At 39.4% G+C, this 24,508-nt stretch overlaps 1 protein-coding gene across 2 annotated transcripts in view; it reads left to right on the top strand.

Moving 5' to 3' along the window:
* Nucleotides 1-23,256: 23,256 nt before the first annotated feature.
* PPP2R2B (protein phosphatase 2 regulatory subunit Bbeta) overlaps nucleotides 23,257-24,508 on the top strand; it is a 511,290-nt gene continuing 510,038 nt past the window's right edge. The window contains exons 1-2 of one of the 2 annotated variants that reach the window (XM_043984083.1): nucleotides 23,257-23,394; nucleotides 23,514-23,591. In XM_043984083.1, the coding sequence (XP_043840018.1) occupies nucleotides 23,385-23,394; nucleotides 23,514-23,591 (88 nt within the window). In that variant the 5' untranslated portion in view covers nucleotides 23,257-23,384. The remainder of the gene's footprint in view (nucleotides 23,395-23,513; nucleotides 23,592-24,508) is intronic. The other variant, XM_043984085.1, reaches the window with a different exon arrangement.

The following is a 24,508-nucleotide window of genomic DNA, read 5'->3' as shown; positions in this document are numbered from 1 at the left end:
ATTTATTCTTCTCCAATCCTAAGGTGCTGTTTCCATTCTCCACAATTTTCCAAGTCACCCCTGGTGCCTCAACAATATCACATTCTAGTTCTTTCAGTTTCCTAGGATGAAGTTCATCTGTACCTGGTAATTTGAATTCAGCCAGGGTTATAGGGTGATCCCTTACTAGATTTTGTTATTCCTAATTATCCTAGGAGACTGTAAGCTCTTTGAGGACAGGGACTTTTAAAGTTTTGTCATAACATCTCCATTATCGGAAAGATATTAGACATTTATTGGATTTAATTATGGGTATCAATTCCCTGGTCACCATTTTTGTTCAGTCCTTTCTAGTATAAAGGTAATTTCCTTAGGCATAGAAAACAGAAGAAAGATAAGAATTGGACACATCAGATTCCTCTCTGTTGCCTACTAATATTATACCATCCACACTAAGCAGCAGTTCTATTCCTTCTTTGATTCCCTCTCCCCTTTTCCCCAAAAGAGCTAAAAAAATACCTTTTCTGGTTTTCCTTATTGTTGTTAGCTTTCCTTTCTGATCTCAGGTTATTCCAAGTTTTAGCACTCCTGACATTATTCTTACAGAACTTTGACTTTTGTATTCATTCATTATCATCTGCCCTTGCTTCCCTATTCTATGCATATCTTTAAAAACAAAAGCCTAAATTAGATGGTAAGTTCCTGGTGTAGCCACATTGGTCTTTCTCAACCATTCTTTTTTCCCTTTTCTTAATTGGAATTATTTCTCATCATGTCTTCAGAATTTCATTCTCAAGAGCTCCCCACACCTCCTAGATTTCCTGCAGAATGTTAAGAGATGGGAACTTAACTGAATCATTTGAAATTTTCTATCTCAAAAATATAGTTAGTATGCCAGATTACTCATAGCTTTTCTTCCTCTATTACAAATTCTAAAATAGAGTAGTCACTTCCGGCCAAATTTCCCACCATTTTAATCCCAGGGCTAGTTCATTCTTGTTGGTGAGAATCAGAACCAGAATAAGTTTCCCTTGTTGCTCCATCCACCTTTTGAAGGAGGAAATGTATCATCATGGAAGTTAAAAAAAAGTCTAGCTCCCCTTCTTTGGGTAGAGAAAGAGAGCCCTAGCAGATGTTTGAATAATTGGGGTCCCCCATCATTACTATATTGTGCCTACAGGCCAGGCTTATTATTTGTTTTTACAAACTCTCTTATCTATATCCTCTTTCTGTCCAGATAGTATACTCCAAAGACAATTGCACTTTTATTTCTTCCCCCATTGATCTTCACTCAAGTACTCCATACTATGCTTCACCACTTTGCTTCCTAGAATTGTTCTCATGACTATGGTATATTTTCTTATATGTAATGCAACTACCACCTCCCCACTTTGACTTTTCTTGCTTTATTTGAATAGGGTACATACTTCCAGAGATATATTCCAATTTGGTATCTTATCCAACTAAGAGTAATGCCAAGGTCATGAACCTGGGAATAGTAAGAATGGTGGCACTTTCTACAGAAATAAGGGAGTTTGAAAGAGGGGTGCATTTGGGAGGGAGGATAATGTATTTTGCATTGGACATATTGAGTTTGAGGTATTTCTGAGCCATCCATTTTGAAATGTTCAGGTAGTGTGAGACTAGATCTCAAGGGAGACACTGTGGCTGACTATGTAAATCTATGAATCATCTCTGTAGAGATGATAATTAAACCTATGGGATTTGATGAGGTCTCCAGGAAAAAATTGTAGAGAGAGAAGAGAAGAGAACCCAGGACAGAACCTTGACGTATACTTACATAAGGGGACATGATAGGTATTTTGGGTCAGTAAAGGAGACTGTGAAGGGAGATTAGACAAGTAGGAGGAAAACCAGAAGAGAGTAATTAGTGTTTTAAAAAAAAAGCAGAGGACAGAGTATCTAGGAGAATTTTCTATTAATTCTTTTTTTTTTTTTTTTTTTAGTGAGGCAATGGGGTTTAAGTGACTTGCCCAGGGTCACACAGCTAGTAAGTGTTAAGTGTCTGAGGCCAGATTTGAACTCAGGTACTCCTGACTCCAGGGCCATTGCTCTATCCACTGCTCCACCTAGCTGCCCCATTTTCTATTAATTCTTAAAGCTTCTTGACTAGTCCCTCATAATCTATTTTGATTATAGTCATATTTATGCAGAGAAGCATATAACTGGGACAGCATTCTTCTTATAAAGGCTTCTGGTTTTACTTTTGCAACATGAAGGGTTGAAAAAGACAGTTGCCTTCTTTCAGAAATAAGTTGGGCTTCTTGACAGGTTTTTGGATAATTGAGGAAAAGGCCTCAGCTGACTAAAGTAATAGCATGAAACATAGGAAATGGGTTAAGCAGGATGAGGACTTAGAAATGATCATCAGATTTGGATTTTTACATAAAATTAAACATTTTTTGTATAATCAAAACCAGTACAACTCAGATCAGAATGGAAACAGTTGAGGAAAAATTTTCCCCAGCAAGTCTTTCTGATAAAGGTCTCATTTACAAGATATATAGGAACCTATTCGACTTTGTAAGAATGGGAGACATTTCCCAATAGGTAAATAAAAAAAGGATGTGAACAAGAAGTTCTCAAGGGAAGAAATCCAAGTTATCAATAACATATGAAAAAAGTGCTCCAAATAATTTATAATTAGAGAAATGTAAATTAAAGCAACTTCAGGATTTTATTTATAGCCTTCAGATTGGCAATGGTGACAAAAATGGAAAATGAAAAATGTTGGAGGGACTATGGAAAAACAGGCACATTAATGCACTGTTAGTAGAGCTATGAATTGTTCCAGCCATTCTAGAAAGCAATTTGGAACTATGTCCAAAAATTTACTAAACTATGAATATCCTTTGACCTAACCATATCACTATTAGGCTTATACCATCAGGAAATCAAAGAGGAAAAGGACCCATTTATATAAAATATTTATAGAAGCTCTTTTTGTGGTAGCAAAGTACTTGAAACTAAAGGAGATTGGGGAATGACTGAACAAATTATGGTATCTGAATGTAATGGATTAGTATGGTATTTTAACAAATGACTAAAGGGACAGTTTGAGAACTCTGAAACTTGTATAAGGATACTACATTATATATATATATATATATATATATATATATATATATATATATATATATATATATATATATATATATATATATATATATATATATACATATACATATATATACACACACACACATATATATACATATACACATATATACAAACATATATACATACACATACATGGTACATGATATGTGTATATATACATATATATGAGAGGATATATGTATAAACTGCATGATATATGTATATACACATATGTGAGGATATATGTATATGCTACATGACATATGTATATATACACATATATATGAGGATACTAATATATATGTATATGTATGTATATATATATATAGAGAGAGAGAGAGAGAGAGAGTCATAATTTTCCCAGTTGATTCTCTTAATAACCCTGTAAAATAGTTAGTACAAGTTTATAGCTAGCTCCATTCTACAGATGAGGAAATAAGTGCAGAGAGGTTAAATAATTTATCTAAGGCCCCACAGTTAGTAAGTGGAAAATCCAGCACTCTTGCCTATCTTATCATATTTTCTCTATTGGGTAACTTCACAGGCTCAGGGATTTTGAGACCATTTGGTTCACCTCTTTGTCTTCATTTTAAAGATGAGGAAAAGGTTGAAAATGGTTGTGACTGGTAAAGCATCATCCAAGAATCTGAGACAAGATTTTAACCCAGGTCATAGCAATTTCAAATCCAACACTGTGTCTATTATTCCATACTTTCTACTAAGTTATTTAACTTCCCTGGGCCTCACTTACCTCTGTAAATTCAATCTGTAAAATGAGACATGGGCAACTTGTGGTCTTAGATCTAAAATTCTGTTTTCATGAACATCATTTAGTACTCTTCCACATGTTCTCAGATTGTATAGGATAATACTTTTCTCACTGTCATGCCATTTTCCCCCCACTCCCACCATCCTTGTGTCTTCATTCCTGTCTATCCATTACCCTTCATTGCCCACATCATGGAATTTAAGTTTAAAGCTCAGGTCTGACCATTTCACTCACCTATTAAACAAATTATGCTATTTTTTATTGTTCTGTCATTTCAGTCATGTCTGACTTTTTGTGACCCTATTTTGAGGTTTTCTTGGCAGAGATACTGGAGTGGTTTGCCATTTTCTCCAGCTCATTTGACCAATGAGGAAACAGAGGCAAACAGGGTTAAGTGACTTTTCCAAGGACACAGCTAGTAAATGTTGAAGGTCAGGTTTGAACTCAGGTCTTCCTGACTCCAGGCCCTGGCACTCTATCTACTGTACTGCCTAGACACTAAATTATAGTGATTTCCTATTATCTCCGAGATCAAACATAAAAATCTCTTCTGTTTATTTTTTTAAACTCTCCTTAAACTACCCCCTTTCTGCCTTTTCAGGTTTCTTATAACTTATTCTCTTCGAATTGGGGTACTCTTTTCAAATCATACCACAAAGATATCCCCCTTGGGGCAGCTAGGTGGCACAGTGGATAAAGCAGTGACCCTGGATTCAGGAGGACCTGAGTTCAAATCCAGCCTCAGACACTTGATACCTACTAGCTGTATGACCTTGGGCAAGTCACTTAACCCTCATTGCCCTGCAAAAAAAAAATAGCCCCCTAGTCAAAGGCCCTGGCAGCTCTAAAATCCCACAATCCCACTCTACACATTGCAGAATCCAACACATCCAAGATCATCTCCCATAGTGGAAATTTTTGGTGTAGTGGAACAGTAGATTAGGAATCAGGGGAGTGGGGGTTCTGTTGTGCCATAACTAGTGGTGTAGATTTAGTTAAGTCATTTTTCTTCTCTTCAATTCATCTGTAGCATGAGAGTTTCAAAAGAGAGTCATCTCTAAGGGACCTTCCAGTTTATCTAAGAAGTTTTGTTGGTCAAAAAACTTGGCAACAAGAATAAAAGATAAAAATCAAAATACACAAATGACAAGCTCACCAAAAGGGCAGGAGTGTGCTTCAACAAGGATTGGTAAGAATGGATTTTCCTGAAGTCTTACAAGCCTAATCCAAAAACAATTTAAACTGAAAAGGGAAAGAGAGCAAGAAGGTTTCCTACCTATATCCACCAAGATTCTATAGAGAGTACCTATAATGAAGGGAGAACAGTGGGACAGCTACCCCCAAATGTATAGAAGACAAAATCCAAGAAAGGTGTTAATAATAGAACCTTTGACCATTCATATCTACACACAAATGCACAATGTGTGGGTCACAAACAAAATGAACTAACATACAAAGTGTGTTTGGCCTCCTAAGTACTCATGAGACTTAGTAAATCAATTAATAAACATTTATTAAGCATGTGCCATGTGCCAGGAACTGTGTTAGAGATTATAAAAAAAAGAATGAAACGATCCCCACTAGCAAGGAACTTACATTCCAATGGGGGAGAAAACAAATACACATACACACACAATAAATATACGTAACATAGGCTACAGTGGTCCCCACTGCCTACAGACCAGTTAGGTTACATTTTATTCTTCCCCCAGAATTCTCTGATACCAGAGACAGGGATTGGGGGGAGGGATGCCGTGGACTCTCTGCCATAGTCTCTATCCCTTGCTAATGGTATTCCCCCAAGTACAGGAGTAGATGGTTCCTCGAACCCCAGTTCCATTTAGCCACTAACTGTCAGATTCACTTTTTGCATGGAAATATTTATTTCAGAAGGCATAATCACAAATATTTATACCCCTAACACACAGGAGGCATAATCTACCCTCTCCCCCCTTCACCTTTGTGTCACTCAGCTTCTGGAGAGGGGAAGTGGATCAGGTTTATAGCTAGGTTCGGTTCCTATAGAGCTTAGTACCAGTTTCAAGTCCAAAACACCTCTGGGGCTCGAGACCCAGGCACCTTGGCTTCCCAGGGCTTCTATGCCAGGCTGTCTCTAATGATTCCTGAGTTCCATGAGGATCATCTTGGGCATTCAAAACTGAGTAGGACAAAAAGCACAGAATAGAAACAAATACCCCTAGGTCCATTTCTCAGAGCTGGGTTAAAGTATTTTTGTTGTTGTTGCTTGTTCCTCAATCTCAAAGAGGAGCATGACACCAGTGTGCTGTCATGACTTGCAGTGAATTGGATTGAAGTAAGGGAACATTGTGCAAAATCACCAACCTCCCTCTCTCCTCCAGAACCATCGGGTCTAGTAGCAAGGTATAGATCAGGATTACTGGATATGGCCCTGGATGTTTAATCTAGGTGGCACAGTGGATAGAGTGGTGGGCCTCAAGTCAAAAATGACTCCCCTTCCTGAATTCAAATCTGGCCTCAGACACTGACTAGGTGTGTGACTCTATTCAAGTCACTTAACCCTGTTTGCCTCAGTTGCCTCATCTGTAAAATGAGCTGGAAAAGGAAATGGCAAACTACTCCAGTGGGATAAAAGAGGGAGCAGGGGAAGGAAGTCCTTCTCCTCTCATTGGTTCAGTTCATGGTGTCCTCCCAGCAGGAAGGAGCATAGAAAGAACAGCCACAAAGACAAGCAGAAAAGGAGAAAAGAGCCAGCAACTCAGTCTTGTCAGTTTAAAAGACACAGGCAGCCGGTTAAAGGAAGCTACCCCTACCCATGTAGTAAAGCATGCAATGGCTACCCTGTTAAGTAAACAGAGGCTGGATTTGAACTCAGGAAGACTCATCTTCCTGACTCCCGGACCAGGTCTCTATCCACTGCTCCACCTAATTATACTGCACTGCCCCATGTTGCCTCTCAAATCAATAACTTGTCTGTAACTTCAAGTCTGACATTTACTTGAGGCAATGAAAGACTGGGTGACTTACCAGTGATCTTATGGCCAATGTGTATTAGACCCAGTAGATGCATGACTTGCACCTAAATCTTTAACTCCAAAGCCAGACATCTAATCACTATATAATCCTGTCTCTTATACTGCTTATTTTTGGTTTACATATAGAAAAATTAAGTAAAATAGACTTTTTATATTTTTTAAATCAATAAGCATTTATTCAGCATTTACAACATATCAGGCATTCTGGTAAGTAATGGGGTACTCAAAGACAAAAACCAAACAATCTCAATCTGCAGGGAGGAATGGAATGCAATTGGATTGCAGATGGATTCCAATGGAGGAGGTAAAGGGAAGAGAGAAGCACAATAAATATATACATACAAGATAGGACATACACGATAAATACAAGGCAGTATGGGAAGAGGATGGTAGCAGCTAAAGAGATCAGAAGTTCTTCTCTGATACTTTATGTTGTGCACTTGACCCTGGATTGGAGACCATACCAGTAGAGTACAACCTGGTTCTACAGACCTGGGAAAGTTTGAGTGCTGGCCCTTTGGCAGACTCTACAATCTAGTGACTCTGGCCTCCTGACTGGTTCCTCAAACACGACATCCCATGACTTTTTTTTTTTTTGTAACTTTTTTTTTTTTTGGTGAGGCAACTGGGGTTAAATGACTTGCCTGGGGTCACATAGCTAGTAAGTGTCAACTGTCTGAGGTCAGATTTGAACTCAGGTCCTCCTGAATCCAGGGCCAGTGCTTTATCCACTGCACCACCTAGCTACCCCATCCCAAGCCTTTCCACTGGCTCTCCCCATGCATGGAATGCTTAACTTCCAGTTCCTGGTTTCCCTGGCTTCTTTCAAGTCTCAGCTAAAATCTCACCTGTGCCAAGAGCTTTTCCTGATCCCTTTTCATTTTAGTGCTTTCCCTCTGTTTGCTATTTCCTGTATGTGTCTTGTTTGTACATAGTTGTTGGAAGGTTGTCTTCCCCATTAGATTGTGAGCAACTGAGGGCAGGGACTGCTTTTGCTTTTCTTTGTACCCCAGTGCTTAGCCGAGTACCTGGCATATAGTAAGCACTTAATAAATGCTTGTTATTCAACTCTTCCACAAGGAGTGTATCATTAGAGATGCACCAGTCTCTCTTTACACAAGCGATGATCCATACCCAATTATCTTCACAACCTGACCCCAAATTGTCTTGGCAGCCTAACAATGCGATGTTCCCCCTCTACTCTATGAGATGCAGACATATTGGTCCTATGTGTGTTCCTAACACGTACTCAATCTCCCAACTCCATGCTTGTTCACTGGCCCTCCCCCATGTCTGGAATGCATCCCCTCCTCATCTTCACTTTACCAAGTCCCTCTCTTCCTTCAAAACACAGCTTAAGTACCATCTTCTACACAAAGATTTGCCTTATCCTCCCAGATGTCAATGTTCTCTCTTCCAAAGTCCCTAGTATTTAACTACTTTGTATTTATTCTTTATTAGCTGTAACCCGGGCTTGCCTGATCATGCCCAGTTTACTTAACAGGGTAGCCATTGCATGCTTTACTACATGGGTAGGGGTAGCCTCCTTTAAATGGCTGCCTGTGTCTTTTAAACTGACAAGACTGAGTTGCTGGCTCTTTTCTCCTTTTCTGCTTGTCTTTGTGGCTGTTCTTTCTATGCTCCTTCCTGCTGGGAGTCACACAGTGTGACCTTGGACAAGTCATTTAACCCTGTTTGCCTCAGATCCTCATTTGTTTTTTTTTTGTTTTGTTTTGTTTTGTTTTGTTTTTAGTGAGGCAATTGGGGTTAAGTGACTTGCCCAGGGTCACACAGCTAGTAAGTGTTAAGTGTCTGAGGCTGGATTTGAACTCAGGTCTTCCTGAATCCAGGGCTGGTGCTTTATCCATTGTGCCACCTAACTGCCTCTTCAGATCCTCATTTGTAAAATGAGCTGGAAAAGAAAATGCAAACCATCCTAGTCTCTCTGCCAAGAAAACCCCAAATGGGGTCATGAAGAACTGAATATGACTGAAAACAACTGAACGAGTGGAATAGTGCAAAAGAGGAGTGTATTTGGAGTGAGAGAGTCTGGGTTCAAATCCCGATTCTCTTATTGACTACCTGTGTGACATTGGGTTAATCACTTAACCTCCCGAGATAGGTCTCAGCTTTCTCGCGTGAAAAATGGGGAGTAGGCAGGTAGAGTAGAAGATTTCTGAGGGTCCTTCCAGCTCTAAATCTATGCACCTAATACAGTCATTGATAGAGGCAATTTACATATGGAGAAGTCCCCATACTAATGAAATCATGAATCTGTATTTGCATATACCACAGCACACCGCACTATAATACCACCCCAAAACTAAAATTAATTCCACTTCAGTTTATCAGAAATACTAGGAATCTCTGTTACTGGGAGTTTGTGAAGACTATTGATGTTTTTGTGACAGGCACTGAGACATTATGATCCCTCCAAGGAGAACAAGAAGTCCTTACTTATAATGTTTAGCAAATAAAAACTTCCCTTGTGTGATCATGAGGCAAACAGAGATTAAGGCTGTGTCTGCGTGTTCCACCAGATTCACAGGCACAATGGCCAGTTCAGTCAGGCAGCCAGTTTAACTGCTTAATAACTGAATTGATGAAGATATTAATTCTAAATTAAATGACCATTTGACTGAATTGGTCATTATAATGATTAATCTAAACGTGTGTAGATATGGCCTATGAGCAAAGAGTTTCAAGTTAAAAATCTAAGAACAGCCTGGGAAAGAAACTTAAGTCACAAATTTCCTTGACCTTAACCCTTCAGAAATGAGGCCATTTTGGGGGCAGCTAGGTGGTTCAGTGGATAAAGCACCGGCCCTGGATTCAGGAGGACTTGAGTTCAATTCTGTCCTCAGACACTTGACACTTACTAGCTGTGTGACCCTGGGCAAGTCACTAAATCTCAATTGCCTTAAACATCTGGGGCCATCTCCAGTTGTCCTTATGTATATCTTGCCATTGGACCCAGATGGAGAGAGTAAGACTGGTGACCTTGAACAGCCCCCCTCACTTAAATCCAATTCAGTGCAAGTGATGCCATTACCTCCCTATGTCATGATCCTCTTCAGGAACAAAGGATAAAACAACAACCTCCCTTATTTTACAGATAAGGAAACTGAGGTATAGAGTTGTTTAAGTGACTTGCTCAAGGTCACATAAACAATAAGTAGCAAAGTGGGGATTTGAACTCAGGCAGTCTGACCTCAAATATAGGACTCAAAATCATCTATAATGATGTTTGGTGAATTAGTGTTAGAAGCAATTTTAGAAACCATTTGGTCCAAACTTTAGTCCCATAAAGAAATGATCTTTTAGCGAGCTCTGAAATTATGCTATAAACCAGTATTATCAAATCTATTATGGTACTAGATGCTAAAGATTAGAACAATGGTACAGAATAGATAATCAAGAAATTAGAGATAAAAGTCTATTGTACAGTACTGTTTGGTAAATCTAAGGCTATAACACATTGAGGAAGAATGCAATTATCCAGTAAAAAATGTTGCGAAAATTAGATAGCCGTGTGGCAAAAAAATGGAAGTAGATCCATTTTCCACACCAGATACTACAGTAAATTACAAATAGATCACATATTTAAATATAAAAAAATCAAAAATAGAAGAAAATGGAATGTGAAGAGGAGGAAATTTCTTAATTATTCAACAAGTAGAAGAAATTACAGAAAGAAAATAGAAGGATTTGGTTATACACAAATAAAAGAGTTTTGGCACAACAAAAACCCCCAATTTTTATAGACTACAAAAACTATTGTGGGGGCGGCTAGGTGGCGCAGTGGATAAAGCACTGGCCCTGGATTCAGGAGTTCCTGAGTTCAAATCCGGCCTCAGACACTTGACACTTACTGGCTGTGTGACCCTGGGCAAGTCACTTAACCCCATTGCCCCGTAAAAAAAAAAAACCCTATTGTAATAAACATTTTCTTTTTTTCTTTTCTTTTACAAATAAATATTCTTATTTGAAGTTTTGAGTTACAAATTCTACCCCTCCTTCCCTCCCTCTACCTCCTCCTCTTTGAGCTGGTAAGCAATCAGATATATGTTATATATGTACAATTAGTAGAACATTACCATATTAATCATTTTGTATAGGAAATATCAAATAAAGAAAAAAATGAAGAACATGAAAAATAGCATGCTTCAGTCTGTGTTCAATCAATTTCAGTTCTTGCTTTGGAGGTGGATAGTAAGCCTCATCATTAGTCCTTTGGGATTGTCTTGGATCATTGTATTGCTGAGAACAGCTAAGGCATTCACAGTTCTTCACAGAAAAATACTTCTGTCACTGTGCACAATGTTCTTCTGGTTCTGCTCACTTCACTATATATCTGTTCATATAAGTCCAAGACTTTCTGAAATCATACTGCTTGTCATCTCTTATAGCACAATAATATTCCATCACAATCATATACCAGAGCTTATTTAGCCATTCTCTAATTGATGGGCATCCCCTCAATTTCCAATTGTTTGCCATGTCATTTCCATGTAATTGTTTACCATGTAATATTCCATTACAATCATATACCACAGGTTGTTTAGCTACTCCCCAACTGATGGGCATTCCTTTGATTCCCTACTCTTAGCCACCAAAAAAAGAGCTGCTATAAACGTAATCAATATTTCTGATAAAATTTGATTTCCAGGGGAAGCTAGGTGGTTCAGTGGACAGAGTACCAACCCTGGAGTCAGGAGGACCTGAGTTCAAATCTGGCCTCAGACATTTAACACTTACTAGCTGTGTGACCCTGGACAAGTCACTTAACCCCAACTGCTTCACCCCCCAAAAAATTTTATTTCCAAATTCTGTATGGAAAGAATAATAGTCATTCTCCAATGACTACATGAACAAAAGGGTGTGAACAGGTAATTATGAAAGAAGAAATGCAAATGATCAATGTCCACATGGAAAATGATCCCTTTTTAAATGGTTGGCTCAAAATTGAATACAACACCTCAGTACAGAACATAAAGGGACAATAACATCCCTTGTTCTATGCACTAACTTTCTGTTACCTAGCCTAGCTTTTTTGGGTAGCTACATTATATTCCTGACCTATATTAAGTTTGCACTATAACTCTAAGAGGCCCTCAGCTAGATGGCACAATGGATAGAATACTGGGCCTAAAAGTCAGGAAGACTTATCTCCCTGAGTTCAATTTGACTTCAGACATTTAACTAGTTATGTAACCCTAGCCAAGTCACTTAACCCTGTTTGCCTCAGTTTCCTCATCTATAAAATGAGCTGGAGAAGGAAATGGTAGACTGCTCCAGTATCTTTGCCAAGAAAACCCAAATAAGATCACAGAATTAGACACAACTGAACAACAATAACATATCCCTAGGTTTTTCTTTTTACTGGAACCATTTACTTTCTATACACTATGCTGGGTTTGGAGTCAGGAAGACCTGAATTCAAATCCAGCCTCAGAAACTAGCTGTGTGACCTTGGGCTTATCACTTAAATTCTGCCTGCCTCAACTATAAAGTGGAAATAAAAATAGCACCTACCTCTCAGGGCTGTTGAGAGGATCAAATGAGATGATATTTGTAAAGTGCTTAGCACAGTACTTGGTGTATAGTAGGTGTCTGATAAATTCATGTTCCCATCCCCTGTTTGTCTATACACTAGCTCTTCTTGAACTTGTCCAGTTGATTTTTTGAACCTTTTAAATTGCATCTCATGAGATTTGGCCCATCATTCCAGCCTGTTAAAAATATTTTTGGATACTGATTCTGACATATAAGACTTTAGCTATTTCTTTTAGCATAAAGAACTGATGAGTGTGGGTAATGCTGTTAGAATTCTCCAGAAGCTTATTAGACTGGGGTCTACTTTAATTCCCCTGAAGCAAGGCCATGCTGAGCAAAAAAGGAAAAGTATAATAGGGGTCTGGGTATATGCTTCACAATGTCTGTATGGTGCATAACTTATGTATCATCACAATTCTCCCAGAAGCAAGCTTCCTAGCCTCTCCACATGGAGAGAAGCCATCCTTGATATTCTTCATGTGCATCAGACCTCCATTACACTTGTGTTACAAGTAAACATGGTGTTAAAACTCTACTGAATTGGCCATGTTTATAGTTACCCACGTTTATGGTGAAAGAAGGCCAGATGCTTGAAAAACAGCCTCAAGCCAATGCAGCAAAACAGGCTGAGAACCCATTGAAACCAGCAGCAAAGACCAGCCTGGAGGTAGATAATTTGTCCTGAAAAAAAGTCTCAGCTGACTAGGACTGTAGCATGAGGGCAAAGAGCATCAAACCCTTTGACTGGCCACTTCTTTTTTTGTTTGTTTGTTTGTTTTTGCAGGGCAATGAGGGTTAAGTGACTTGCCCAGGGTCACACAGCTACTAAGTGTCAAGTGTCTGAGGCCGGATTTGAACTCATGTCCTCCTGAATGCAGGGTTAGTACTTTATCCACTGTGCCACCTAGCTGCCCCCTGACTGGTCACTTCTAATGTTCTTTCAACAATTCAATTCAATTAGCCTCTTTTTATGGAGAGTCCTCCCTCTTTCCCTCATTAATTTTTTTTAGTCAAAATGACAGGCACAGACTAGAATGCTGGTTTTTAATTTCTAGTCCACTGTCCCTTCTACTAGGCCAGTCTTCCTCTCATTTCCCCTTCTGCTTAGGTACAGAATCCACTTTAAAATTGTTTCACTGACTATGACCTTGTATTATGGGTTTTGGTTGAAGCTGATGATGGATTGGTTGGGAATAAGATTAGCCCCAATTGTGAGTCCTATGGAACCCATTAGCCCAAAGTTGGACTCAGATCCCTCACTTTCACCCCAAATGACAGCTTCTTTCTTCCCTAAAAAGAAAACTCTTGGAAAGGACTGGCTAGGTATATGTTCTCTGTATGTAACTCAATAAAGCCACCCCATGCATGATAAAATCCATAGATGCTCAGCATACATTGATTTATTTTAGAGATAATCCACATAGGCAGAAATCTAATTCCATTGTGTGCAGTGAAGAATATGCCGCTGATGAGGAGCAAATGAAAATATCCTTCATAATGGCCTCACCATCAATGAGAAAAAATTATGTGCTGAGTGCACACCTTCTGTTCAGGTATTCATTTCTATTGCAGCCATTTATTCAACACCTATTATAGGCATAGAAAAATAACATCCCATTTTTGCTCTTAAAGAATTTACAGCCTAACAAAGGGTAAGACATACCCAAATAAATATAATGCAAGAGAGAATTAATTCCTCAAACAAATAAAATACCTACTCAATACCTACTCTGTGCCAGGCACTAGGTATGGAAAGACAAAAAGTGAAACAATTCCTCCAGACAAGGAGCTTACATTCCCTCTGAGAAGACAACATGTACATGCATAAGTATGTATGGAATAAATACAAAATAAATTTAGGAAAGTTTGGGGAGGGAGGGCACTATTCTGTGGGAGAATCAGGAAAGGCCTCATGTAGAAGTTAATGCTTGACCTGAGTTTTGAAGGAAGAGATTCATTCTGTGAGATGGAGGGAAGAAGAGACAACATTCCAGAATGAAAGGATACCAAGTCAGGTCAGCAAGCATTTATTAAGCACTTAATATGTGTCAGCCACTGAACTAAGTGCTGAGAAAACAGATACAAGTAAAAAAGAAAGGCAGTCCCTGCCCTCAATGAGCTTACCTTCTAAAGGGGGAAGATGATACATAGCTGAAAAAAGTAGGGAAGAGATAGAAAACAGAGGGGGAGTGGTAGAGATTGAAGCTCAGAGAGTCATGAGTGGAGCCCAGAGAGGAATGAAGGAATGAATGAGGTCTGGGTGTTTTCCTGAAAATAAAACTCTGGGAGGAACTGACCACTTAGAAGAAAGGACTGCAGTGGTAGAGTGATCTTCCAGTGTGAGAAGGCACTTGGTTTAAGATAAAGAAAAAAGGTCCAGAGTGAAGGGTGCAGCCCAGAGAGGAAATATGATCAGTATAAAAACATGGAGGGCAGCTAGGTGGTACAGTGGATAGAACACCAAACTTAGTGTCAGGAAGAGTCATCCTTCTGACTTCAAATCTGACCTCAGACACTTACTAGCTATATGACCCTGGGCAAGTCACTTAACCCCAATTGCCTCAGTTTCCTCAATTGTAAAATGAACAAGAGAAGAAAATGGCAAACCACTCCAGTGTCTTTGCCAAGAAAATCCCAAATTGTGTCACAAAGCATCAGATGTGAGTGGAAAACAACTGAACAACAATTGAAAAAAACACATGGAGATGGGAGATGGAATATAATGTACAAATTAGGAAAGGTGCAAGTATAGTGTTATAGGGCTTAGTGAATGGGCTACTTCCAACTGGAAACCACTGGAAGAGAAAGGGTCAAGGAAAGCTTTGTGGAAAAGTGAGCCTTGATGGTTAGACACACGTTGCTCTGCTTGGTATATCAGTGTGACTGAATTGCAAGAATGGGTAGAACAAAAGAAAAAATTAAGAGTTAGCAGTTCACTGTGAGGCACTCCTGGTCATTCTAGAACTTGAAAGAGGCCTTCTTTCATTTCTTTCTTTTGGGGGGAGGGGTAGGCAGGACAATGAGGGTTAAGTGACTTGCCCAGGGTCTGAGGTCGGATTTGAACTTAGGTCCTCCTGAATCCAGGGCCAGTGCCTTATCCACTGCACCACCTAGCTGCCCCCTTAAATAGGCCTTAATTCAACATGGGATTAAAGCCTTGTTATTTAGGAGTAAGGTACTCTTCTCCATCTCTCTTTGCAATAAATGGGACGAGTTAGGGAGGGGAAAGGAATTAATTCCTTCATTATTTAGATACATATTAAACACCTACCATGGACAGGGCAGGTGCTTTTAATGACCCTGAGCTTCTCCCAGAAAGAAATGCCTATTTTTTGTGTGTGTGCCTATCTTTTAATAATAATATTCTTCCTAGAATATTATATGGCTTTATTCAGGGATCCATCTCTGAAAAATTGAAATGAGGGGTCACTGACAAGGTAATGGGCATAGTGGAATGCAATGCATTACAAATGAAGAATTTCCCAGATGAAATAGCAAAAACTATATTATCAGAGAAAAGCGTGACCAGAAAAACAAAATAAAACCATTAATGTGCCAGCCATGGATAGAGACATGGGAATAACCAGTGAACAACCCTAATCTTCCATTACTATAGACCTCAAGGAACTCTCTGCACTTTGGAAGGGCTGCCTGTGAATGATATATGGGAGACTATGGAAGAGTCATGCAGAATGGGCTAACATGAATGGTTGCAATCTGTACTATTGAGGGGGGACTTCCCACATCAATAAGCTCATAGATCCACTGAAGTATCAAAGGAGATACAACTTAATGTTTGAGGTACTGAGGAAGATACAAAAAAGAATGAGACCTAAGGAATTGTTTCATGGAGAGGTGAAGGAGTATCAGACTCTCTGATATATAGTTTCAAGATATTCAGCAGAACAGTCTAAGAACTCACTTGAGTTGACCTAACAGACCAGCTTGGAGAGTCATGTAAGGGTGATGATACAGGTACACAGGTAAATATAATATGCAACATAATATGGAAAGTGACTAAGACAAATACAAATCTTATGAGATCAGATGAGGAACCGGTTGCTTCTACCTTTGAAGAAGTGAATAAATAAGAGGGAAAGAGTATCTTCATGACAATCCAACCAAAAGAGTCAGCAAGGGTCTTGTCAAGTGCCAGCCTAGAAACGTTGTGGTCATAGCAACTACAGTGTCATTTGGCACCAGGATTTAGGGAGACTGTCAAGATTTATAATTTATTAGCAGTGAATTTTCCTTTCTCAGTCTGTTGGCTTAATTTCCCCAATTATCCATATTAGTGACAATCTGTACCCTTTCCCCAAAGTGTAGTAATAAGATCAAAGTAGAATCTGGGCAAACTATCAATCAGAGAGGGACGTTGCTGTTTTGTTACAGGGATACTTGATGGATATGGATTGAACCACTCACCCACACCCCTGAGGACTTGATGACATGTATTTAGACCCTGGATGCAGCCTCTGGACATGATACAGTATCTATCTATCTATCTATCTATCTATCTATCTATCTATCTATCTATCTATCTATCTATCTATCTATCCATCTTGCACAGATGCTACAGAGGATCAATGAGGTAGTCTAAAGTTGTGTAGGAAGGGAAAAACAGGCTGGATTGTATTTGGGAAAATGAACAGAGCTTTCAAAGAGCACAGATTCCTCCCTTACATAAAAAAACAAACAAAAAACCTTATCTTTTTAATGCCACTATTTTCCTGGTGATGCTATATGTTGTGAATCATGGAACACAATGACTTCTAAAGAATCAAAACTGCAAATGACCCAAAGGTAAATAGAGAGATAGTAAGTAACTAGGAGTAAGTAAATAGTAAGTAAGTAAGAGTAAGTAAGTAGGCTGCATCATGCAACCAAGAATGACTTGTGGACAAGAAGTAACATGGAAGAAATCAAGGATATATATGATCAAAGAAAGTGTGTCACATACTGAGAGTGAGGAATAAAAGGTGGATAGCCCAGATGATGCAATGAAATACGTAAAATATTTTTTAAAAAACCCAGCAACAGAAGGGATGGTATTAGTCAGTAGTGGTAGGGGAAGTAGGATCAATATTGAGAAATGTTAGGTAAAGAATTGTTTTTACAAAGACTGAAAATCAATGAACTGGACCTGTTTCCCCAAACTAAAGTAAGATACATTTGAAATTTTACTAGAGTTTATGCTGATTCAACTCAGCTTTCTGAGACTCAAGTTTGAGACTGTAATGAAAGCTAAAGTGACAACTTGGACAGGTCTCTTTGAGTCTCAGTTTTTTCATCTGTCAAATGGGGATCATGATCCATGCAGGGGATGCATAACTTGGGATTCACATTTAATATCTATAGAACTTTTAAAATGAGACCATTATTCAAGAGGAACTGTCAATATTGATCCCTGCTGATGGAGGGGAGGGCATTTCATAGAATAAGACTCCATTTCCCCCAAATCTCAGGTGCCAGTCATTAGGGAGCATTCCCAGTAATGGGAACCAATGAGTTCCTTGTGCCCTCTGATCAAGGGCTAAGGTTTATGTCCAGTTCAATGGTAACTCAGATGCCCTATAACAATGTCTGTGCCCTATAATCTCATCAGTTTGGTTTGGGGTGGGGAGGATCAGAACTTTTCCTGGCCAACTCCCTCCATTACATATACTTGATTATTTCCTAATTGTTTGGGATTAAGACAGGCCTTTACAAGCACCAAGGCAGGAACTTTGTATCACTTTGCTCTCGGACTTTGTATGGCTAGATATGAAGTTTATCATAAGCTCCAGGAATACTCAACTATTAGGGTGGGAGTTAAAACCTTTGTTAAATTTAGGAATGTCTAAGAACTTTGAATCATGGACATTAGAGAGACCCAGTGTTAAGTAATAGAGGAGGCAGTCAAGAACAGTGCCTAGTGAATAGGTTTCATGAGAAATGTCTAGAATTAGGAATGTGGATCATTATGCTTCCAAAGCACCTCCATTTGGTTAACTTGGTATAGAGTTTATGAGGATGGGGAAGATCGTGAACTATTGGAGTTTCCAATCAACATAATGAGTTCGTGGGTCTGGGCCCTTGATTTTTTTTGTTTCTTTGTTTCACTTAATAGTATTTATTTTTTTCTAATTACATGTAAAGATAGTTTTCAACATTCATTTTTATAAGATTTTGAGTTCCAATTTTTCCTCCTTCCTTTCCTTGCCTGTCCCCTCCCTAAGACAGCAAACAATGTGAAATAGGTTATACATGTGAAATAGGTTATACATTAGTCATGTTATGAAAGAAGAATCAGAACAAAAGGTAAAAACCATAAGAAAGAAAAAATGAAAAATCCCCCAAAGTGAAAATAGTATACTTCGATCTGCATTCAGATTCCATGGTTCTTTTTCTGGATGTGGAGAGCATTTTCCATCATGAGTCTTTTGGAATTGTCTTGGTTAATTGTATTGCTGAGAAGAGCCAAGTCTATCATATTTGATTGTCAAACAATGTTGCTGTTACTATGTACAGTGTTCTTCACTCAGCATTGGTTCATGTTAAGTCTTTCCAGGTTTTTTTGAAATCTGCCTGCTCATCATTTCTTATAGCACAATATTATTCCATTACGTTCATGTACCACAACTTGTTCAGTCATTCCCCAATTGTTGGGTATACCTTCAAATTCCAATTCTTTGCCACCAAAAAAGAGCTGCTATACAATGCAATGATCCAAGACAACACTGAAGGACTTATGAAAAATGTAATCCATCTACAGAGAAAGAATTGATAGTACTTGAATGCAGATGGAAGTATATTTTGTTGTTGCTAGTTCCTTTTTCTAAAGATTTTTTGTCTGCTATGTTTTGCAGAACTGCACATGTATAACATTGAATTGCTTGAGTTCTTAAGGGGGTATGGTGGGAGGAAGAGAATTTGGAACACAAAGTTTTAAAAATCAATGCTATGATTTGTTTTTACATGTAAGGTGGGGAAAATTCTAAACAAATAAATAAAATTTTAAAAAGAGCTGCTATAAATGTTTTTGTACACCTGGGTCCTTTCCCCTTTTTTATGATCTCTTTGGGATACAGACCTGGTAGTGGTATTGCTGGGTCAAAGGGTATACACAGTTTCATAGCCATTTGGACATAGTTCCAAATTCCTCTCCAGAATGGTTAGATCAGTTCACAACACCACCAACGATACATTAGTGTTCCAATTTTCTGTGTGCCTTTGTTTGAAACCAAGAGTATGGAGATTTCTAATTGGGTGATTGAATTTCTCCTTACCATTTATAACAAAAAGCCAAGTGCATTCTCTTACTCCTTCCTAGACACCTTCTTTACCCTTTCCCTTGTATTTTTAGAGCAGGGGTTCTTTTTAGAGCAAGGGTTCTTTAGCTGGGGTCTATGGATAGATTGGGGAAGGAGTGGAGCATGTGAACTTGGATGGGGGAAAAATGCATTTTTATTTTCACTAATCTTTATTCAGAACTTAGCATTTACTTTAATGATTTGAAAACAATATTGTGAGAAGGGGGGTCTCCAGGTTTCAGCAGACTGCCAAAAAAGGGGCCCATCATATTTACAGTGCTCTCTGCATTATAGAATATGACAAAGCAAAGGAGAGGGTTTCTTCCCATACCATTCCTGAGCCTTAAAAAGCATATTGCGGGGGCAGCTAGATGGCGCAGTGGATAAAGCACTGGCCCTGGATTCAGGAGTACCTGAGTTCAAATCTGGCCTCAGACACTTGACACTTACTAGCTGTGTGACCCTGGGCAAGTCACTTAACCCTCATTGCCCCGCAAAAAACAACAACAACAACAACAACAACAAAAGCATATTGCAGCAGTAGATAAGCTTTCAAGCAGAGAAAATGTTCTTGAACTCTAATCTCCTGTATAGAGGAGAGGGAGATGTTAAATTCATTAATCTATGTGAAACTGAAATCTCTTTTTTTGTCAAGGAAGAGAGATTTCCTGGGTAGCACCATCTTTGGGAGTTTCCTTGTTAGTAAATACAAGTTTGAGTTAGGACATCTTACCTTCCAATAGAAGAGTTCCCAAGGCAGCATGTTTCTTGGACAAAGAAAAGGAGAGTCCACGTGGCATCTGCATAGCATCATATTTGAAGAGTAAATCTAGTGAGTTACCTGGACGTTGCAGGTTTGATTAAAAGAGGTTTGGCAGGGCTTTAGATGAAAGCAGAAGGTGGTACTATGAAGCTCAGGGAAACTATAGCAAACAGGGACTCGCAAATTGCTTCTATAGTAGTTACAGGTTCAGTTTTATTCAAGGGACTGATGATGGACTATTAGAGTGCTTCTGTGTTTCTGTATTTGCTCATTGTTAGGCTTTAGTATCTCATACATTTTCTGTGGGGTGTGACAAAGGCTGCTCCATCCCCAAATGTCACATTAACTACTATGTACATGTGCATGTGCTTGCCTACATTTGGGGAAACCTAGACATAAGCTATAGTTAAACTTTCCGAATGTCAAGGATGCTACTCATCCCCAAGCATTGATGGAAACTTCCAGCAGAAGCACATGGCAGTTGGATACAGACACAGACATACCCTCAGTACCTCACTCTCATTTGCCCCATATATCCAATCAGTTGCCAAATCTTATTTTTTTACCTCAATAGCATATCTCAGGTATACCTCTTTCTTGCCACTTATCCAACCACTGCCCTAGCTCAGGACCTTTTCATCTTTTTCTTAGACATTAGCTTCTTAATGAGTCTCACTAGCTCATGTCTATCACAGCTCAACTGTCAATGAGATTTTTCCTAAAAAAAAAGATAGGTCCGAACATGTCATTCTCTGACTCAGAAAATTCAAATTCAAACAAAGTAAAAATAAAAATAAATTCAGATTCAAATTCAAATGGTGCCTTATAGTCTGTGGGCCCAAATATAAGATCCTCTGGCTGGTTCCAGCCTACTTTTCTAGTCCTATTACACATCACTGCCCTCTATGATCTTGGGTACAACAGAAGCAGCCCTCTTTATGTTTCCCATACAAAGCATTCCATTTCTTTTTCTATGCCTTTTCGTTGGCTGTCCCCCATGGCTAGAATGTATTTTTTCCTCACTTCTGCCTTTTGGAATCTTTCATGAAAGAGCTCAAGCACCACTTTTTGTGTGAGGTTTTGCTGGTTTTTTCCTAGCTGCTAGTGCCCTCAAAGGTCACATTGTATCTGCTTTGTATGTATTTTGTATAAACACATACATGTACGAATATTTCCAAGTACTTGGGTGTCTATAAGCAGGTCATCCCCTCTGGCTAGACTGTAAGCTCCTTTAGGATAAAGACTGTTTTCACTTTTTATCCTCATATCCTCCATGCCTAGCAGTACCTGACACATAGTAGGCATGTAATAAATACTTACTGCTTGACCTAAAGATTTACCATAGTAACTGCAGGTAGGGGAGGGGGCAAAGTACCAAAATAAAGGCAGGAACTGACACTTTGGGATATCAGTCCTCAAGGTTGAACTTAGTCCCTGGAAGTCAAAAGTCCTTTGGAGGGGGAGGGAATAGATACATGTTATAATCGGATTGTTTCCAAGGTTTCTTCCTTCTAGCTCTAAGACTGTGATTCTAGGAATCTTATTTCTCTAAAGCATTTCTTAAGCTACCAGCATACAAACACCATGTTTTCTTCAGTCTGTAAAGCGTAGCAGAAATAGCACTGAACATGGAATTTTAAGACCTGGATTCAAACCCCCGTTTTGCAAGTTACTACCTGATCAGCCATGGGCAGACTACTTAATCTCTATGAGCCTCAGTTTCTTGCATCCCTTAGTGGGTCAGACTAGATGATCTCCAAGAACCCTTCCAGCTCTGAATCTATGATCCTGGATCAAATATGTAGATAATGCAGATAAAACATTAAGTAAAAATTAGTTAGGAAATGATGACCACCTAACATCTTTAAAAGATCTATTCAATTTAAAAAATTCATGTGGTCCTTTTCAACTGAATTTAACCAGTTGTCAAATTCACTCCCTCTCCCTACTTTTGGCTGGCAATATCCCCTTAATTTTTAAACCCATGAGCATTGAAGGGAAACTGGAACCTGGTATCTGACTCACTTCACTCATCATCAACATGTTGTTCAGCAGGAAGCTGCCACCCTCCATGTCCAAGATGTTGCTGGATTAGGTCCATTTTGATGGAGAGATTATTTGATGCCAGAAGTCACAGTGAGTCAAAGTCTCCCCTCCCAATATCCTGTCTAATGTTCAAGTTAGATTTAAAACTGAAATGCTTACTCAGGCTAAGCAGTCTTAATCTGGAGAGAAAGAACCTCCCTCATTCAGTATCCCCCTCCCAAACTGTCAACCTTCTCCCCTAGCTGTCAGACTTTATGCTCACTGTCCACTGTACTAGCAGCTTTGACTTTGGGGAACAGTCAAAGACTGAACAAGTCAGACTGAAGTTTTCACTGAACTTCATCCTTTTCATAAGCTCATAGATCCAGAACTGAAAGGGATCTCAAAGACAATTTAGCCCAATATCCTCATTTTACAGATGGGAAAACTGAGATCCAGGGAGGCAAAGTGACTTAACTAAATAGAGGTAATCAAAGAGGAGTGTTCAACTGTTGCAATTCTGGTAAACCTTAGCATTGGTTGAGTAGGGAAAGAATCGTCTGTCTCCCCCCCTTCACTCTAACTGCCTGCCTATTATTCCCTTCTCTACAGAAAGGAAACAATCAGCAGCATTAGTATTCTGATGAACAGAGGCAGCTACAAAGGGTGTGACTGCAGGCCCTCCTTAACTCCTCTTGGATGCTGCCAGTGGATATGAAGGGGACTGACTCCAATTGCTCGACTTCAAAATAGCCCTAACGTGGTCTGGCAAGAGACAGAGGCGCAATTCACAGCGAGCACATGATGTCTGCCGATTGCCCACTTTCTCAGGATTAGCAGGGATCTCCCTTCCTTCTCCAGACAGGATGATACCTGGTCAGCACAAATTCTGCTTTTAAGAGAACCCACACTCTCTCTGCCCTGTCTTGCTTTTCCTTTAGAGACAGATGGGTATACTTTGCCTAATTTGTACTTTTGCCTTGTGACCCTGGCAGGAATTGGGAACCTTACCCAGGACACTCTGTGGTGCTTCAGTCAAGTTAAAGGCACCATCAACATTGGAGTCACTGAAGGTAGGTAGGCTTCTTCCTCGTCCTCCCACCCCATCCCGCCTCTCTTCTCTCCCTTCTTTATTCCATCCCCTGTCCCCCAGGAGTCCCTGCCTGGTCTGCCAGTGGAAAGCATTTATCTTTGCACTGAGATGGAATCAGTGAAAGGAGCTCCCACATACTCCAGAGTTTGCTCCAAGCTAGAAATGAATCTGAGATTTTCTTCCCTCTCCCTTTTTGTCTGCAGCTCATTTGACTTGCCCGATGGGGCATCCTGCCCTTCTCTGAACAGCTTAGAAGAGGGTGAGGTTGGACTCACACGTTGCTCTTTGGTCCAGGCTGGTGTCTCTGCTCTGTAGAATTCAGAGGGCCAGCATTCAAAGGCTGTTGGAAGTTTTTCTTTTTCTTTTTTTCTTTTGTGACTTAGTTGTAATTGTACATGACTATGCTATGAAGCTGCCCAGGATAAAGTTAGAATTCTAGTTATAAGGCTTATGTCGGTGGCATGAGAGATTCCAGGTATCAGTGTTAAGTCCCTTAATAGCCTTCAGGATTCCCAGCAGGTCCTCTCTTTTCTGAGACCCTTTTACCTGTGTTAATATCCTCCTCTGGAGAGCTGGCTTTAATTCTTTTCATTTTCTTCTCTTATAAGCCTGAGCTTAGAGATCTCTTAGACTCTCCCCAAGGCCGGTCTGCATTTTAAAAGTGCCAAATGATAAGCAGTTGGAGGGAACCTGAATAGCACCACTGGGGGTTGCAAATCAAGATTTAGATGCTCTGGCAGAGTGCTATAGATTGCCTGAAAGTGGCATTATTGCATGTGTGGTCGCTTTAGAAACTAGGGGATAGGGTGAGAAATTGCATAGGACGAAAACTAATTTTGATGTCCTATGAGAGGGGCAGTCAACAGTCATGCTCTTTGCTGCAGAGACTAAATGCTG

This window comes from Dromiciops gliroides, chromosome 2 (genome assembly GCF_019393635.1).
Source record: "Dromiciops gliroides isolate mDroGli1 chromosome 2, mDroGli1.pri, whole genome shotgun sequence".
NCBI lineage: Eukaryota > Metazoa > Chordata > Mammalia > Microbiotheria > Microbiotheriidae > Dromiciops > Dromiciops gliroides.
This window is presented reverse-complemented; position numbering and strand designations above follow the sequence as displayed.